General features: G+C 36.4%; 3 protein-coding genes and 2 non-coding genes across 9 annotated transcripts; 2 read left to right on the plus strand and 3 right to left on the minus strand.

Annotated features, from left to right (window-relative positions):
• Positions 1 to 1,472: 1,472 nt before the first annotated feature.
• LOC137709147 (GCN5-related N-acetyltransferase 9) lies at positions 1,473 to 4,346 on the minus strand. 3 transcript variants are annotated; one of them, XR_015958720.1, is made up of 7 exons: positions 4,096 to 4,346; positions 3,769 to 3,840; positions 3,358 to 3,445; positions 3,035 to 3,167; positions 2,857 to 2,895; positions 2,278 to 2,426; positions 1,473 to 1,974 (listed from the first exon to the last, which is right to left on the minus strand). XR_015958720.1 is itself a non-coding variant. In XM_068448268.2 (6 exons), exons 1-6 carry the CDS (start codon positions 4,283 to 4,285, stop codon positions 2,349 to 2,351), a joined length of 600 nt encoding a protein of 199 aa, XP_068304369.2. In that variant the 5' UTR covers positions 4,286 to 4,346; the 3' UTR covers positions 1,555 to 2,348. The 3 variants fall into 3 exon arrangements, 1 of the variants encoding a protein (XP_068304369.2); XR_015958721.1 differs by having other exon boundaries at positions 1,555 to 2,426; positions 2,857 to 2,937; XM_068448268.2 differs by having other exon boundaries at positions 1,555 to 2,426.
• A 1,769-nt stretch (positions 4,347 to 6,115) lies between these two features.
• On the plus strand, positions 6,116 to 8,352 carry LOC137749282 (cytochrome b561 and DOMON domain-containing protein At2g04850-like). Of its 2 annotated transcripts, none has more exons than XM_088689734.1 (2): positions 6,116 to 8,149; positions 8,269 to 8,352. In XM_088689734.1, the coding sequence occupies exon 1, from the start codon at positions 6,233 to 6,235 to the stop codon at positions 7,406 to 7,408; it is 1,176 nt and encodes a 391-aa protein (XP_088545860.1). In that variant the 5' UTR covers positions 6,116 to 6,232; the 3' UTR covers positions 7,409 to 8,149; positions 8,269 to 8,352. The 2 variants fall into 2 exon arrangements, with proteins under 2 accessions (XP_088545860.1, XP_088545859.1); XM_088689733.1 differs by lacking the exon at positions 8,269 to 8,352 and having other exon boundaries at positions 6,170 to 7,580; positions 7,807 to 8,142.
• On the plus strand, positions 7,940 to 8,044 carry LOC137709586 (U6 spliceosomal RNA). Its single transcript, XR_011064879.2, has one exon. It is a non-coding gene; the product is annotated as a U6 spliceosomal RNA (small nuclear RNA).
• Positions 8,353 to 9,396: 1,044 nt separating the features above from the next.
• Positions 9,397 to 9,477, minus strand: TRNAL-CAG (transfer RNA leucine (anticodon CAG)). The gene has a single exon. It is a non-coding gene; the product is annotated as a tRNA-Leu (tRNA).
• Positions 9,478 to 10,657: 1,180 nt separating this feature from the next.
• On the minus strand, positions 10,658 to 16,344 carry LOC137708461 (heterogeneous nuclear ribonucleoprotein 1-like). Of its 2 annotated transcripts, none has more exons than XM_068447545.2 (5): positions 15,849 to 16,344; positions 15,611 to 15,731; positions 15,048 to 15,275; positions 13,477 to 14,692; positions 10,658 to 11,260 (listed from the first exon to the last, which is right to left on the minus strand). In XM_068447545.2, exons 3-5 carry the CDS (start codon positions 15,267 to 15,269, stop codon positions 11,247 to 11,249), a joined length of 1,452 nt encoding a protein of 483 aa, XP_068303646.2. In that variant the 5' UTR covers positions 15,270 to 15,275; positions 15,611 to 15,731; positions 15,849 to 16,344; the 3' UTR covers positions 10,658 to 11,246. The 2 variants fall into 2 exon arrangements, with proteins under 2 accessions (XP_068303646.2, XP_088545748.1); XM_088689622.1 differs by having other exon boundaries at positions 15,845 to 16,344.
• Between the last annotated feature and the right edge of the window lie 2,207 nt (positions 16,345 to 18,551).

Genomic DNA, 18,551 nt, shown 5'->3' on the forward strand with positions numbered 1-18,551 from the left:
TATAATTTTATAAATCATTAACCTAGCATGTATTTCATACTTCATGCATTGAATATGCATTATATTATGTTTTGCAGATTAATATAATTACTATTTATCAAAATTACATTTTATTAAAGAGTATGAATTATTGGATTTGCATTTATTGGTTTCTATGGTTTTTTTTTAATATAATTTATATTACATATTTATGAATATGTTTTGCCACAAATTTATGAGGCGAGGTTTGAGCTTTTAAGCTTTGATGTTTGATACAAGATTTTGAGGCATGTTTTTAGTACTTCTCTAGTGGCTTATCATACAGCACATCCGCGCACCACAGGTATTATGTCTATGGCCATAGGACACAAACCCCCAGCTTCACCGCCGAAAGCGGTGTCGAACAGCTTCACTAGCCACGGCTAGTGTCTATGTGGATGTATGTTATTTATTCAGCTTCACCTTCGGGTGATGGACAAGTATTGCCTTCGGACGACTATGATACTCCTGGTTGAGTACTTTACTGATGAGATTTACGGATTTGCCTTCGGGCGACTTTTTCAGCATTTTTTAGCATGGTTTTACACATATCGATTTTACAAACATTTTTTATTGCATGCTAAGGTTTTTATAAAACCTATATGTAGTATTATATATGTTTTCAAAACAGGGGGTTAGTATGTTCATAAAGAAAATGGTTTTCATATTACTAGTATTATTATTATAAACTTTGGTCTACTCACCTTTTCTGATTTTGCGCCCCCTTCTAGAGTTAGGATCGAGGCACATGATCCTGGCATCTGGACTCTATAGTATAGGTATTCTCGAGTCTTCTCAGTATAGGTATCATTTCTTTGTTTGTACATTTTCATAATAATTCCTTCCATATTATTCTTAGTAGTTGTATGCTCTGAATATGATTCTGCATCGGTTTATATCTTTCTAATTACATATTTTATCGGTATGCATGTTTTTAATGGCTTCGTCACCCTTGGATATCGGTCAACATGTGCCTACCCTGATATTTGGGGATATTGGGGTTGGGGCGTGTCACTGTTAGGTTATAGATTTGAGATTTCTTTGTAGGTCCGTGTTCGTCCATTTTCTTCATTACAATGAATGCTTTTATGGTTTTGGATTTTTCAAATTTTTTGCAATAATGATCTATGAAGAATGTTTAAAAGATAGACGGTTATGATCGTTAAAATAATGAGTGTGATATCCACACACCTCTTATTAATTTATGTCATTTGATCTCATTCAATTCATTCAATCCGATGGCTAGAAATTAAGAAAGTGTGTGTCAAATAGAAAAAGATGTGTAAATAGAACATCTCTAAAGTAAATAACAAAGTGAGCCTCACAAAAACATATGTCAAAAGTTATGTAAAAAATTTGATGCCGTGAATACGCCTCGTGTGTGTGCGCGCGTGCGTGTAAGTTTTAACTTGAAAGAGGAATGCATATGCCTTAAGCTTGTGTTGTCACCTTGATTCTAAATTATAATTAATAATTTAATCATGCATTATCTTAACTATTAATTAATCTTCTTCAAGCTCCATATCCAGTAATCCATGGAAATAACTGCAAGAACTTTTTATTTATTTTCTTTTTATAATTTTCAATTTTCTCAATCTTCTTGTGGTTACTTATTCCTGCTGAAACTAAAACCTGCTCTGATTGCACCTTTTCGACCAACTGAATCTTCGGTTCTTGAAGTGACCCTTCAGGTACTACAACCCCGCCTCCATTGGAACTACATTCAACCCACCAGAAGCATCCAATTTAGCTAGCAGAACTACTCAAGCTTCTACAGGATGGATTGCTACCGGAACGCTATCTTCGGTCTTTGCACAGTTGTAACGGGAGAGAAGCAGTTTATACAACACCTATAACCAGTTACAGCCCCTGAATGCAAACAAGATCTCTTGCTTTCAAGTTTCAAACATATCTGCAGAATAGCTAATAGCACCACATTCAATCATATACGGCAACCTGGGCCAAATATTCAAAACCGTCAGAAAAATTGATTTTCCGTCAGGGTGAACAACTCCGGTCATCTTTGGTACCATGTTTTTTCTTTATGTGTTTAACAGCAATAGCTTACTAACAAACCAGCAGGCGAACAGAAATAAGTAATTAAAGAAGGGTGAAAATGGATAGAAAATTAGTAAACCAGCAAAAATTATCTTCAAATTGGATTGAATGTGAATTCTAGCCCTAGCATTTTAGTGTAGCCCTGTTCAGTAAGGTTAACTTCCATGACACGGTAGAGTCTAAACAAGCATATAGGCCTACCAAGTACTAGTGAAAGAGTTGATGTTGATTGTGAAGTAGAGAATTGGCACAAACAAATAGGCCCTTGACGGCTAGGTATGAGTCACAAAGCTACCCATCTGCAGCAGCTCCTCATGCTTGTTCTTTGTTACATGTAAATCCAATGTCACCTGTCATATATATGACAGGAAATTTGTTAAAATTGACGGATGGAGCTTCATCACTGAATGTGGATGTTGAAGAGAAAGTCAAAAACTAATTGTTGTAATCGTTGAAGAGAAACTTTGGTGAGGAGACTTGATACCCACAAATTGATAGACCTCTAAACTCTTTACGGTTCTTATTCTTTTCAACACAGGTATCAGGCCCCTTTTAACAACATGACACTATTGGAATGAAGCAGGACAGTGCATAAGCTATATTGTAAATAAACATCCATTATAAGTCATAGCGATATTCTGAGCCACTCCAAGGTCATAAAGTGAGTCAGAACATTAAAAGGAGTATTTCTGTTGAAATTCCAAGAATCAAGATGTAAGCCGCATAGACCAACTAAAGCCTGTGAACATATGCAGATTCCATAGAGATAATTCTGCTCACCTCTTTGAAGATTTCACTATGAGAAGTCTCCTCAAAGCCCTGCATCAACCATATGTGAGTTTACTGAACCGCCAGGAACAACTAGTGCAAAATGCAAGTAAAATATGAGAGGCCAATATTGCAAGATAAATTGCACGAGTTTGTGATAAGAGAAAATCACAAGGAGAGAGTCACAGACCAATTTCCGAAACAAGCTAAGAGACGCTCCATTTTGGTCCCCAATTTTAGCACGGAAGACGTGGATTCCCAAATTTTCAATTGCAAAGGCCATCATCATTAAGGCAGATTCCTTTCCAAGTCCTTGACCACGACTGGCAGCAAGAGATAGTATTGAAAAATTACATTATAGCATACATATACTGTTCCTAAAATGGAAACAAGTGAGCAGGTATAAATCTTTTGGCGCTGGAAATGCTTCAAATAAAAAAAGCACATATACAAATAGAAGAAAGAAAAGAAACCCATATTGGCACAAACGCAAGCACTTCAGCCTCACCATACCTTCTGGGTTCAGCAATCATTATTTCAATCTCTCCCATGTGTGGATCATCGAGATCATTCATATATAAATTCACATCACCTATCATGGCTGCAAAGGGCATACTATTACTCACTCATAAATCATAACACACAAACAAAGTCCCTTAAAAATATGATCTTTATCGAAGTTTCCCAGAAAGCCTCAATTTCTAATAAAGAAAAACTGATCAGAAAAACACAAACAATATCCTGTAAACTGATATAACTTAACAGTTCCCAAGTTTACTTGCTGAAAAGTAACAACCTTCTCATGATTTCATCCAAAACCATCCAACCAACCGTTCTTAAGTAATCATTTGAATGTCTCCATAATTTTTCTCAGCAACCAATCAGAAGGTAATTTTGCGAATAAAGACTGTTAATTTGGCTAACCTTCCACATGGGGCTCTCCATGGCTGAACTCTCCCAAAAGCAATTGCTTATCCAATACAATGAAAGTCTGCTCTGCAAAAACCATTTTCAAGTCTTCAATCATTCACCAAACCACTAATACAATCACACAAAAAACCCTCAATCATTTGTCAAAACTAAATTGAACCCTTTTTATAATTTTCCTGAAAGATCAAACCTTCAATATCAGATTCCACAATTACCACTTTTTTGTAAAACCCCGAAAACCCAGTTCAGTTTTTGTCATGAAAAAGCAAAGGAATCTACCAAAACCCACACAAACACATGTAAGATAGAGAAAGAGAGTACTGTTGGGGTCTTGGGTCCAGGTGAGCTGCATCTGGTATTCCTGGTCGAGGGTGAGGGGCTCGGAGCCAGTGGCTTGGAGGAGAGCTGGGTCTTTCATCCACTCGTGGTATTTTGGGACATGTTCGTTCATGTACGGCACCAGAATCACTCTCCCTCCCTCCAAGCTCACTCTCTCCTTCTCTCGCTCCATCGCTGGTCCCCTTGCACTCTCTCTCTCACAGTAAACTGACAGTCACAGTTATTAACACCTAACGACGCCGTTCGGTTACGATGTCAATGATATATATTCAATGTCGCGCTAAAAACTTACACGTGATATTATATTGTATTATATACAAAGGCATCACGGCAATGGAGCTCTCAAATCACACAAGTTGATAAAAAAAAAATCACGCAAGTTGATACTTGGGTACAAATGAGAAATACATTATCTTAACCAACTTGGTTGCTTCATATTTGCTAGATTTTAGTTTACTTTTTCTTTACAAAGTGTTGTGCAACAACATTATTTTACTCTCTAAGTTTAGGGGGTTTTTCAAAATGGATCATATGATTTTAATTTTCTCACATTTAATCATTAAGTTTAAAATCGTAGTTTTTTTTATTTTTCTCCATTAAATTGATAACGTGATAGATATGTGACATATTTCTTAATGTAAAAGCCTTATTTGCACCATGTGGACTGAAAATTGTCTCCATGGTGTTTTAGTTTTTCCACGATTGATGTTTTGTAGTGGAAAGCGACAACCAATTGCAATTGATCTCAATATTTTAAACATAAATTCTATGTACACTTAAAAACAAGTCTCAAATATGTCATGTCATCAACTTAACAAAAGTTCAGATGATTAAATTGGCGGAAAGTACAAATTTTTTCGTTTTAAAACTTCATAATGCAATGTAAGAACATTGAAATCTTGTAATAATTCAAACTAAATCTAAAAGGTATAAACATAATTAATCCTTTTTAGTACATAAAGAGATAAGTAAAGAAATACTTCTTAAAAATAAATAAAGTGCTGGATATCTTTAACCTTTGTTCCCACAAGAATAATTAGCTTGAAATTTCATACTACTTTTTCGTAAAAAGGGGGTGAAAGGAAGAGGGGAGAACTAAAATATCTGGGTTGTGAAACCCTTTGATATAGAAATGGAATGATTGAATATGTAAATTGTGCTTGATAAAAGAGCAATGTAATCAATAGCATGAGAAGTTTGAATTTGCTCACCACCCTCACTTGGTGCTAAGCATTACTACTTTTTTTAGAAGGCGTTGTGTGTTCGCCGAGTTAGCTGTAATTAATTTATTTAATTTTTATATATACAATATATATTATTAAAATCAGAGAGAAAATAACTTGATAACTAACTTATATTTCCTTCCAAATTTATACAAAATCTTGAGATTTTTCCCTACTCGTATTTTCTCTGCCGCTATAATTCAAAAATGCTATCAGACTATAAGTAATTTTTACTCAAGGCAAGAAAATGAGAGCCAATTGGCAATTCCAATTAGACAAAAGGGATCAACTTTGGCAAGGAATTGGCCAAAAAGAAAACGTCTTTGCCCCTTTGGGTGATGATCTGATTAATTGCTTAAGCAAATGAAATTAAGTTTGTTAACCATCCAGCGTCGTATGCAGATGGTGCCTTAATGCAGTGATGAAAAACAATAATATCTATTCATCCTAGTGCAAACTTGATCCCCACCAATCGCTCTCCTCCCTAATATCCAGCGCCCTATATATAATTGTGCCGAAGCTTATACTTTCTATATTATGATTCCCTTGCTTCAAAGCCAAGCACAATCCTTGCAAATATCTCTTCCATTAAAAAAATCCCAATAAAAAAGTGATGAAATTTTGGCCCAATATCAATTCATCACAAAAGACACGTTCACTTCCACACGAACCCTCATTTTCTACTCCACCGAACAAACACTTTGGTTCCCTTAACTTCAAAGCTAAGCACACAAAAAACTATTCAGTACACATATTCCCTCCACAGCCATGATGGTCAATTGCATCAACCACATCATTACCAAACACATAAATGTTAACAAAAGCTTCCCAACCGATTCTACATCCCTCTAGCTCCCATTCCCTTTGATATTCATTTCTTCTTCCCAGCCATCAATATGTTCTTCTTCTTATCCCTCTTCCTTCTCTTTTCCTTTCCCCCTGTCACATTTTCTGCCCATTGCACCACCACCGCCGCCGCCAAAACCTTTCAAAAATGCATCACACTCCCTACCCAACAAGCCTCCATAGCATGGACTTTCCATCGCCACAATGCCACCCTAGACCTTGTCTTCTTTGGTACTTTCATATCTCCTTCTGGGTGGGTTGGGTGGGGCATCAACCCGACCTCCCCGGAAATGACTGGCACACGTGCTCTAATTGCCTTTCCGGACCCTAGCACCGGTCAAATAGTCCTCCTCACTTACCTCTTAGACCCAACCACAAAGCTCCAAAAACGCCCTCTCCTCTCTCGCCCTCTGGACATCCACATTCTCTCCTCGTCCGCCACCCTATACGGCGGGAAATTAGCCACCGTCCACGGCGGTGCTGCAGTACAAATCTTCGCTACATTAAAACTCACGCCGAACAAGACAAAGCTGCATCACGTGTGGAACCGCGGCCTCTACGTCCAAGGCTACTCGCCAACCATACACCCAACCACAGCCAACGACCTTTCATCCATAACGACATTTGATGTCATGTCAGGCACAACGGCCACACGTCACTCCAACATTGGCACACTCAGAACAGTGCATGGCATCATGAACGCCATTGCATGGGGCATCATGCTCCCCATTGGAGCAGTGCTTGCACGCTACCTCAGGCACATACAATCATTAGGGCCCACATGGTTCTATGTGCACGCTGGGGTCCAACTGTTTGCTTTTTTCCTAGGGACTGTAGGGTTTGCTATTGGGATTAAGCTTGGGGATATGTCACCTGGGGTCCAGTATGGGCTCCACAGAAAGCTAGGGTTTGCTGCATTTTGCTTGGGAGGGCTGCAAACCCTAGCACTATTGTTTAGACCTAAAACTACAACCAAATTCAGGAAGTACTGGAAATCTTACCACCATTTTGTTGGGTATGCATGTGTGGTGCTGGGTGTGGTGAATGTTTTCGAAGGTTTTGAGGTGATGGGAGAAGGAAGGTCTATTGCTAAACTGGTTTACTGTTTGGGATTGTCCACACTGATTGGGGTTTGTATTGCTTTGGAGGTGAATTCTTGGGTGGTTTTTTGTAGAAAATCAAAGGAGGAGAAGCTGAGGAGGGAAGGCAGTGGAATCCTCAGGTGATCAGAGGCATCACGTACTTTAACAAAACGATACTTCTCCGGCCTATGGAAAATTGTGAACCGACGAACAAAATTGTTCGTTGGAAGGTCTTTCAGGAGCCCTTTTTTTGCTTTCAAGAACCATATTTATAGCTGCAATTTTGGTTTGCTTTTTTCATGCTTTTGTAGAAGAGGTGAGATCATAGACAAAGTTGTTGTTGATGTTGTTCCATTACCACAGTTTCACTCAAATACTTTACAAGTCAAGTTTTTTACTTTTGGTACTATCCAAGTCTTTCGATCTGGGTTAACAACTATCAAATGCTCAATTTGTTTAGAACAATTCTTAGATTCTTAGGTTGTTTAGGAACAAAACTTGTTTACAGTTTTACTCGATACTTCATTGGGTTTATGACTCAGGATACTCAATCCACAGAGGAAGCCCTAGCTGCGAAAGAAAGTTGACTATTAAAAGGACGGAAGCCAGCGTCCCACATCGACCAAAACAAAGTTCACAAACTGCTTTATCTAGTCTTGCTTGACAACATATTCTGTCCCTTCGGGGATATTCGATAAAATTAGAACGATACAGAGAAGAATAGCATGGCCTTTTTGCACAAGGATGACACGCATAAATCGAGAAATGGTCCAAATATTTTTTATCATTTTTACATGATTTTCCTTTTGTAATTTTAGAAACACCAAAAAAATTTTGTTGTCATTTATACATGATTTCTTTTTCTAATCTTAGAGAAAGCCTATAGTGTTGTTTTGCTTTTATCATTTTTACATGATTTTCCTTTTGTAATTTTAGAAACACCAAAAAAATTTTGTTGTCATTTATACATGATTTCTTTTTCTAATCTTAGAGAAAGCCTATAGTGTTGTTTTGCTCACACTGTCATGTGGAGTTATTAAAGTCATATGCCACGCATGAATAAATAAATCTTCTGAGTGTTATATTGAGTAGAAGAGGTAAGTTCTATTTCAACCTAGTATATTAAAAAAATAGTAAAGTACATTAAAAAATTTGTCGTTTTTTCTGTAGCATCCAAAAATAAATATTTTAGTGTGATTGTCATGTCGTTTTTCCCACATATTATAATACATGGGAAATTTATGACACCATGTTGGAATATGAAGGTTGCTACAAAAAAAACTCTCGATGTACATCCAATTTTTATTTTTGGACACCCACCATTAAATTTACATATTTCTCTGGACAACCATGTAAATTTTTAATATTCCTAAATCATCCCACTTAAAAATAGAGAAAAAAATTTGTCACAATCTCTCAAACCCCCTCCCAAACCTTTTCTTCTTCTGCCTATCCTCATTCTTCTCCAATAACAGCAAATCCCATTCTCCACCCAACCCAGAGCCCATCACCCTCATCAATCTTATCAAAATTGATGGCAAAAGCTATGGAGATCCATTGCATTAAGAAATTGGAGAAAAACACCCATTTGCGGATCTGAGATGATTAAGAGAGCAATAGAGCATGGAATGGGATAGAGTTAGCTAGGTTTTTTAATGGTAGAGGGGGCAGCCAAAGGTTTCTTATCAGCAAAGGTCAAACATTTTGCCCTTTGAAAGGAAATATTTTTGCTCACTATCAACAAGTGATGGTGATGTTCAGCGTCCTATTTATCATCGTTTGATAAATTTAAACTTCGAGATATGCGTAGTGGATGAACACAAATCTCAAAAGTTAAACTCATTCAACAGCAATAAATAGGATGGTGAGCATTATCACCACTTAAGGGTAATGAGCAAAAATGAATTTAGGTAACTTTAACAATGGGATATAATAGTCATTAGAAGAAAAAAAAAATATTTGTGTGTTAGATAAGAAATAGTGTATAAAGGAACACTCAAAAGCAAAGAAAAGAACTCAAGCCCAAACCCATAAAACAAAGCAAAGTAGTCAAGCCCAAATTGATTGTATTGGCCCACTGGACCTAATAGTACTCGGCTTGGAAGAAAATTACAAATAAAAATAAATAAAATTGTCAAGAATGGGATTCGAACCCATGCCCTTTCGGACCAGTACCTGAAACTGGCGCCTTAGACCAACTCGGCCATCTTGACATTATTTGACAAATTTTCCAGTATATAAAATATAACATGCATAAAAGAACAACTACTTCAGTGCGCCCCAACTTCTCTCACTTAACAAAAGATTTTTTTCCCAGCCAATGACTAGGTAAAATATTTAAATAATCTTAATTATAATAACCAATCTTAATCATATTCAATTGTTATCAGAGCAACTTGTGGTGGGTTTGCCTAGTGAATCCATGAGTCAAACTTTTCGTATTAAAATGAGGCTCAATAGAGAGAGACGAGAGTCGAACTCTTATCATGAGCATTCAAAGTATCCAGAAGTAAACGTTCTACAAATTCAACTTATATTACTTTCAAATAGAAGTTGGATATCCAACACTGTTGCCCGCCCGTTAGCTTTTCTTATCATTGTTTGGTGGTGTCGAATTTGCATCTTGAATAGTTACTGCAGGCAGTAAAAAGTTGAAAGATATTGATCACAAATTCAAAGGGTCCTAGTAGTAAAAACCAGAAGGTCTAAAAGGTCTAAAAGGTCAAAAAGGTGGAAGTTACCAATCCTCCTCTTTCTTGCTTTTTCTGCTTTCAACTTTTGGGCTGCTAATGTTGGAGTGATAGAAAGCACAAGGAAGTAAATGGGAGTGGAAGAAAGGAATGTTGGTCTCTCTTTTATACAAGATTTTCTCTTTCCTTTTTTTATCACTTTCAAAGATTTTCAAACTTAAATAATGGCTTTCTTTGCCTGATCAGTAACCACCAAGACATTCTTCCCTGGTGGAGAGAAGGAGAGCAACTTAGATGTATACATCACCGTTGTAGGTTCGTAGCGTTCTGATTCAATAACTTAATGTCATGTAAAGCAACTTAGATGGATTCATTTCACGTTATAATGACGCTCCAGTCCAGTGCTATAATAGACTGTAGAACAACTTAGATGAACTTGGTACGCGCCATGGTGCACTTGGTCCATGTAAATTATTCCAAGAGAGAATGAGGTTTAATTTTCTACTCATTGTTATTTAGGCTAACTATTCCATCTCGATGATGGTGCACGTGTGACTTGTACATCCGCCCAAAAACGAATCTCACATTTACCACGTCATCAATTAAACAGAGGATCACAGAGTCAAAGCAAAGAACAAAAACATTAAACATAACCACATACCAAAATAAAAATTCACAATCGCTGCATACCAAGTCCTAAAAGTGTAAGAATCAGAATATGGGATGGCTTATTAATGGGGTCCCTAACTGGGTAAACCCTTAAACGTTTCACACTAACAAATCAACAGTAATTTCAGGTACAAAAAGATAATAACAGAATAATGGGGAAAAAAATGAATAAAAAAAAAAGCATTCCCTGAGCATAACCAATTGCCAGAGATGTTACAGATGAAAACTCTAGGAAAGAAAAAGAATATATATATCAGTCTATCTTTTCTGTTTTTTTTTTTTTTTCGTTTTCGCGTTTTGGGTATCGTAGCCTCACCGGAGATGCATGACACACGTCTGACTATATCCCGCAATCTGATTTTACATCTCACTCAAAAGACCGAAACAAAAAACCTAAAATCGGTAACTCAAAACTCAAAGCATTAACACAAAATCCATCTTAACTTGTTCTATCCCTCTACTTTTACTTCTGCAAACAGGGCACTCCAGTTAGCTCTTCTTACTAACCAAATTTCTTTTACTGACATATATAAACCAGGGCGGTGTGCAAAATTCACAATTCACCTGCTTCACCAGATTATCTTCACCTACAATGTCGTGATATCAGAAACGAACGATGGATCCTAGGCAGCGATTCCTGAAAGAAAACAGTTGGAAAGAGGATTTTAAGCATCAGCAATTGGTATAGTTTCAGTTATATATACATATTTGTATTTCCGACAAGTTATCATCTATTCATCTAAGTTATCATCTATTCATCTATCTGAGAACAAGATATAGCATAAAGGTTAATGTATAATGTTACCAACAGGTTCAATTGACGATGACGAATTCATGGAAATCACTTTGCACTCAGATATTGATTACAAAAGCCGTGTGGTGAGTTGCAATTAGCCAACTCAAGGGCAAAGCTAAAACTAGAAAGTTTGCCGACAGAGAGCTTATGCTAACAACATGTTTCACATTTTAGAATTGTTGCAACATTCCAGTTTAACAAGCAATATGCCACCGTTATAATCTAAAGAGTGATCGTTCAAAGGTGGCAAGACTCTATAACAATCTGACCTCAAATTTGAAGAGACAATATGGATCACGAAATGAGATAACAATGATTCACTAAATTTCCTATCCCCCTCTTTTTCTGTTAGTTACGTATCTTTGACAAATGCATCCAGAGACAGAAAACCGTATGTATTGCCAAATTATATCTTCCCTCTCCACTTCAGAACCCTACTTAGTGCATTGTATTTCTTAAACTAACAAACTCAGAAAGGTTATGTAAAGGTCGAGAGAAAATAAATATTATATTTTCAGTTCAACAAAAAAAAATATACATATATTTTTCCAGAGAGAATCATATTTTAACCAGAGACTCAAAAAACTTAATTTTAGACTTCTTTAGATTTCTACATTTCTCTCAGTATCTTCCTTGATTGAATTAAAAGAAATAACAAGCATAAAACTCGGACAACTGTTAAGCAGTATACTTAAGAACGAACTGCCTTGAAGATGAAACTATGAAAACAAAGCCACTATTTCACTAGTAAATATATTCTAGAATAGTGAACAACGAATCAACTTAATTTGTGAAAAGCACATGCTGGATCTCCGGAAGGACAACGTCAAGAGCTTCATAAAACAAGAAGGATCTACTTGATATTTCAACCATTAAGGGAATGTGATTGCACGATCTATAGTCTAAAAGGAAAAAATAATTCATATACTTTTCTTTTCTGTGACCCAAAACACATGCGCCAACAGATAAGATGAGAGAGCTCATTCAAAAATCTAGAATGGCCAATCAACAAGAAACAACGTTAAATTCTGCCACAAAAAACATGAAAGCAAACAAACACAAGAGAAATTGATGAAAGCTGCCTAATCTTCCTATCAGAAACAAAAGAGCAGAAGTTTCTTTGGAATCACGACTGATGAAACACCTACCAACACTATAATACAAAATAAAATATGGCTGATTGTCTCATCAACCCTGAACAGTCGATACACATTTGGGACAATTGTCTCCCTAATTCCCAAGAGATCAATGATCGTATCTAGTTAAGTAGCGAAGAAGCTCATTGTCCAGCTACAACTTCTACCAACACCAAACAAAAGCCAACTAAAATTGTTTCACCAGTAACATTGAAAGCCTTTTGCTTTTATCTCAAAGTTCCAGTTTTTCTACTCCTCAACTGAACCCGCATAAAAGCTAATAAGCCTAGGACTCCAAAGCAATACACTCAACACAAAAAGCTGGCTTCAAAAGAGTCTTTAAGGATGATGTGATATAGGAAAGTAAAAGCTACATCTCTGTGGTAACAAATTTATCAGCTTGTATCAATTATAAAGGCTATAAATGAAGAATTGCGTGGAAAATAATCTAGGGACTAAACAAGAAGCAAAGAACCACAGAGGTGCTTAGTGTAACAATCACAAGGTAGCATGTGGTGTCATGTGAGCAGCCATTGAGGAACAAAATGCACTGCACTCAATGTAACCAACAGGATAAAGGACTTCAAAAGTTCAGCTTGATGAACTGGGATGAGCATAACAATCAGATAAGAAATATCATGTTTCACTGGATCTATTGAATTACTACTAGACCAGTCACAAAACACAATACGCAGCGCAACCAGGAGCTTAACAAGAGCTTTTCCTATTCCAATTTTTTTCGTTAACATAGACCATAACACAGAAAACCTACAAATTTAGGATCAAATCCTGTGTTTGACTGTCCCTAAATAAATTACAATAAAGTTCCCTATCTTCCAAAAAAAATTAAAACTACAAAACATACCAAAAAAATAGATGAAAAACAGAAGTTGCATAAGATATTAATTAAGTGGCGCTAACCTGTGTTTGACTGTCTCTTATTAACACTATAACCACCAACATAACCAGGAGAACTCATAGCTGAAACATCAGAAGCTGCGCCGCCAAGCCCATAACCAAAAGGAACAGACCCATCTCGCTCAGAATTTGATGATCTCCAAGTAGGGTCTCCATAAACTGAATTACTACTGTAAAAGTCAGCCAAGGACCCATCGAAACCACCACCATTTGATGCAGCAAGTGAAGATGTTGGGGCCACACTTGCACCACTGTTTCTTCCATACCCTCCAGTCCCCAGACCGTAACTGTTATCCCCAACTGCATAACCAAGGTTCCTGCTATTGTTAGAATCATTATTTCCACCACCTTGAGCCGGCATTGCTGAAGAAGCCCAATTAGCTCCAGTATTTCCAAATGTACTTCCTCCAATGGTCCCACTTCCTGATCTGATGTAAGCATTAGAATTTGTGGAGTTAAGACCACCACCCCCATCCCCCCATAAGTTTCGAGTCTCTGAGCTGAAAAATGAAGATGTGTTTCCTCCATTACCGCCATCATACCCAATGGGATTGCTAAACCTACTTGAATTATTGATATAATAAGGACTCAATCCACCCCGTCCATAGTTCAAATTATTACTATTATTATTATTATTATTATTATAATTTGCATTCCCACCAAAACCTAGGCTCAACCCTGGCTCATAATTCATACCCATTCCATAACCAGAACCAAATGGAGGAAATCCACTACGACCACCAGCAACTGGACTGAATCTACCAAGTCCATAGCCTCCACCTGTATTTGGAGTATACCCCTGAGTGTAGCCATTAAGGAAGCTACTGACCCTACTCAGACCGTAGTTGTATCCACCAATAGGGCTGCGACTGGGGCCAGGCGACAACTCTTTGGGAACTGCACGCTTGACCTCAACCATCTTCCCGTTCAGTTCATGAAATGTCTTAAGTAAAACCTTGTCCACTGCCTCTTCTGAATCATAAGTGATGAATCCAAAGCCTCTCGGTCTGTGGGTGTGGTGATCATACATCACCACAACATCTGTGATTGTCCCAAACTGCTCAAAGTACTTCTTGAAGTCACTCTCTGTGACAGTGGATGCTAAACCTCCAACGAAAATTTTTCTTGTGCGGCCTGGACCTGGCGAACCATGGATGCTGCCACTGCTTCTTCCCAATATGTTTTGGTCATCCCTTGGAACAGCCTTTTTGGCCTCAACCTGAGAATAGAGAACACATCGGTAAAAATGAAGATGAAATGATACAAGCATTGCAAATTAATTGATCAGCTCAGAATAATACAGCAATGCGTTAAAAAAACTGACAGAAGGAAAGATAAAAGAATGAGAAGCATGATTTACTGTTGCTGAATTTGAAATTTAGTGGAACATAGAACCACAGTAAAAATGAATTCCTGCAATTACAATTTCAGACCCGTAACTCCTATAAGAAAATGAAATTTCCTTTACATTTTGAGTGATTCAAAACTAAAAACATAATGATGAAACACAATGAACCTAAGAATGTAACTGATGGCTAAAACTGGTTTCAACCAAAAGGAAGTAGTTTGCTTACCATCCTTCCATCAATGTTGTGCTTCTCCATTATGACGCTGTCCGCAACTGCTGGATCAGAAAAAACAACAAAACCGAAACCACGAGCACGGCCTGTGGTCCGATCTTTCATGATCACTGCTTCCACCACCTCCCCAAAACTACTGAAATACTCTTTTAGACGCCCTTCATTTGTATCCCAAGATATGCCGCCAATAAACAACTTACCACTATCGGATTGCATTTTTTCCTACAAGCCAAAAGTACTACATCAACTCAAGCTTTGAGAAAATCCACAAATGCAAATCACACAATCCACCTCAAAGCAAAAACACAAACTTTATCGAAATTTCAAACCCAATTGGAAAATGAAGGATTCAACAGACGATCCAATAGAATTCTATTTTAAAAACAGAAGCTAAAGGTATTCCAGCACAATGAGATGCAAACAATTATCTAATCCAATCTCACAGCAACACCAGTAGCTCAAATAAAAATCTCTCCTTTATCCACAATAAACACCAACCTAATCGAAATCAAATGCGGATTAATATAAACAACAATCCAAAGTAGAAAGACCAGTACCTTGCTATGAAATATTGCAAAAGCGCAGATTGTAATCCGATTCGGAAACAAGTAATCCCGGATTCAATTCAGAAACAACCGATCCTGCACCGATCAAATACTGAACCACAATTTAGCACACCTGGAAGAAGGGACAGAAAATATCAATCAGAAAAAATCAGCTGGATCCAAATCCACATACCCAATTCAGAAAAAGATCAAAAATCAAAAACGCAAATCAGATTATCATCATACCCACCGATTAAACAAAAACCCAGATGCCAAACCTCGAAGAAAACTAAGATCTGAGAGGAGGCACTCTAGGAATAAGAACAGAGGGCATGTTCAACCTCCTCTCTATATATGCCCCCTCCAACCTTTGTATTTGTTCTTTCAATGGTGGTATTTGATTACCAAATACAAATTCAGTTACCAAACAGATGGGTGAGAGATTAAAAAAATGTATATTTCTAGAGAGAGAAACAGAAGCTGTAGAGAGAGAAAGATAAGGTGCTTGGAGGGTCTGGTGAGGAATATATAGCCTCTCTGTAAATTGGGAAGATGAAGATTTTCACCTTCTTTTTCTATTTTTTAACTTTTATTTAGGCTTTTTTCCTGAATTTCTCAGTGCAAAATTTGAAATTTTGGGAAGTGGGTAGTAAGAAATTTACCCAAAAAACAAAATTTAATCAGAAATAAAGTCGTGGAGATTTGGTAATGAAGAATGTCTGATCTGATACAAAAGGAAGAGGATCACTTTGTGGCTTTGTCCCTCCCGTTCATTCCTTTTATACTTAATGGGAAAACACCTCCATTGTAAGGTTTCACACATAACCTGCGCGGTGCCGTATGAAATTTAAACCCACGTCGAAGTGGGCCCAATGCCATACTAGCCGTTGATTTTGATGACTTTTGCTTGATCTACTTTCACCTTCATTTTGTTTAATTTACATACTTTACCCTTTTCTTTTCTTTTCTTATGGTAAATTTTTTTCTTTTCTTTTTTCTACAGAGTTGTGATTCTTATTAAGTATATGAGTTTTGAGTGCCACTAAAACCAAGAAAAAAATTTGAGTGTATTTTATTATTACTTAACTTACTTTTTTTATCCATCGTAAAAGGAAAAACGACAGCGTGCAATAGACATCTCATCTTTTAGAAACATTGTTGAGATCTAACGTTCTAACTCATCTAACTCGAATTGCCTTTTGCTTTCTTGAATCTACTTTATTTGGTGTTTAGGCATCGTATTCTCTATGCCAATACAATCTCAGAGTTTTTGTTCTCACATGATCTTTGTGTGACATGAGATTTAGCATTCCTATTGATTTTTGCAATCTTGCGGTTTCAGGTGAACTAGGCTTTTAATGAAGGATTTGAAGTCTTCTTATTGCTTCGCAGTTAGTCATGTAATATTTTTCAAAACTCGTTTGTAAAAACCCTTTTAGAATTGACCTGTTTATAAATATCTTTGTAACGTCCTTTATTTAGTGAATGACATATCCTCCATTTTTCAAAAGTGAATGGGGGTATAAGTCACTCGTCTAAACACTATTCACTAAACAGAGAAATTGCCCTAAGGGTTTGATTCCCTTCCTTGTAAAAAAAAATAAAAATAAACTGTGGCAAAGAAAAATACTTGTGTTTATTTTGCTTTTCAAATACTAATTTTAAACTAATACATGCAAAATTAAACTTGTAATGCAATCAAGATACTAATTTTAAACTAATTTTTTTTACTACACATTGGTAACATAGTAATTTCCCTTTCGTGCAATCAAGATACCTCATGAGGCGTTAACGTACTCTTAACTCTTGGGTCAAATGGTACACCAAAACATAGCATGTTGCTACAAAAATGCATCCATGAAAGTTTGAACTCTTGATTGAAATTTTCAAATGTTTGCTCGCTTAATTTCTACTAAAATTTTTACAATTTTTATGTAAGATGTTTATAGGGGAAAGTACTTGGAAAACCCAAATATTATATGAAACAAATAATTGATGACTTGAAATTTGGCCACGAATGGATTTGCCTTTTGTAATAGGATAGTGATATTCGCATATTCATTTTTACTTCTTACATATCTCACTTAATTTTTTATTGTTGGATCGAATAGATTGAAGAAGATCAATGATATTATATAAGGGTGTGTGAAAGATAAAATTAGTGTATGAATAACACTATCCTTGTAATATAAGGCAATTAGAAGTTGCTACAAAATGCTTGCGGCTAGTTGATGCGATTGGAGGGGCATTTGTCGGTTGGAGGCGTGAAAGCTTGTAGATCCGGTTGGTTACCTATAGCAGAGGCGGTGGACGAAGAAGATGAGGGTTTCTTTTGTTCTTTTAGGTTCTTTTTTGTTTAGTTTTGTTGGCCCATTTGTGCTTGTATTTAGTTGGCCCCTTTGTGCTTGTACTTAGTTGGCCTTGGGCTTTGATTTGGGATCCAATTTTGCTTTGTGTTAATCTTGTAACTGAGCCTCTTGGGTATTTGCTCTTTGTACTTTATGGTTGTTGCCCTTGAATATTATTTCCAGTTTACCAAAAAAAAAAAAAAAAAAAAAAAGAAACAAACGAGTTCAAACAGTACCACCACCCATGTATTTCTTTAAGCAATATATTTGAAGAGAAGAAATTTCTACTAAAGCAATCAATTAAAATGTATTTAACTATTGAGTTTTGCCAAACATTAATTTTGCCAAAAAAAATTACAAGTCAAACATTAATATAAAATTTAGCTATAATGTGTACATTTAATATAATTACCATTTCAAAGGCCAGATTATGAGATTGTGTTAAATACATATATCCAGTGAATTATATATGGCCGTCATATAATAATTATATATTTAATATAATTTTTAATACATCGATATATTTATCCTAAAGAATATAAAAAATATTGCTAAATTGTAGTACTAAGTTACAAATGTTTGAACATTTTGAATCAAAACATAAG

Source organism: Pyrus communis, chromosome 17, assembly GCF_041283825.1.
Source record: "Pyrus communis isolate YQ-2024b chromosome 17, ASM4128382v1, whole genome shotgun sequence".
NCBI classification, from domain to species: domain Eukaryota; kingdom Viridiplantae; phylum Streptophyta; class Magnoliopsida; order Rosales; family Rosaceae; genus Pyrus; species Pyrus communis.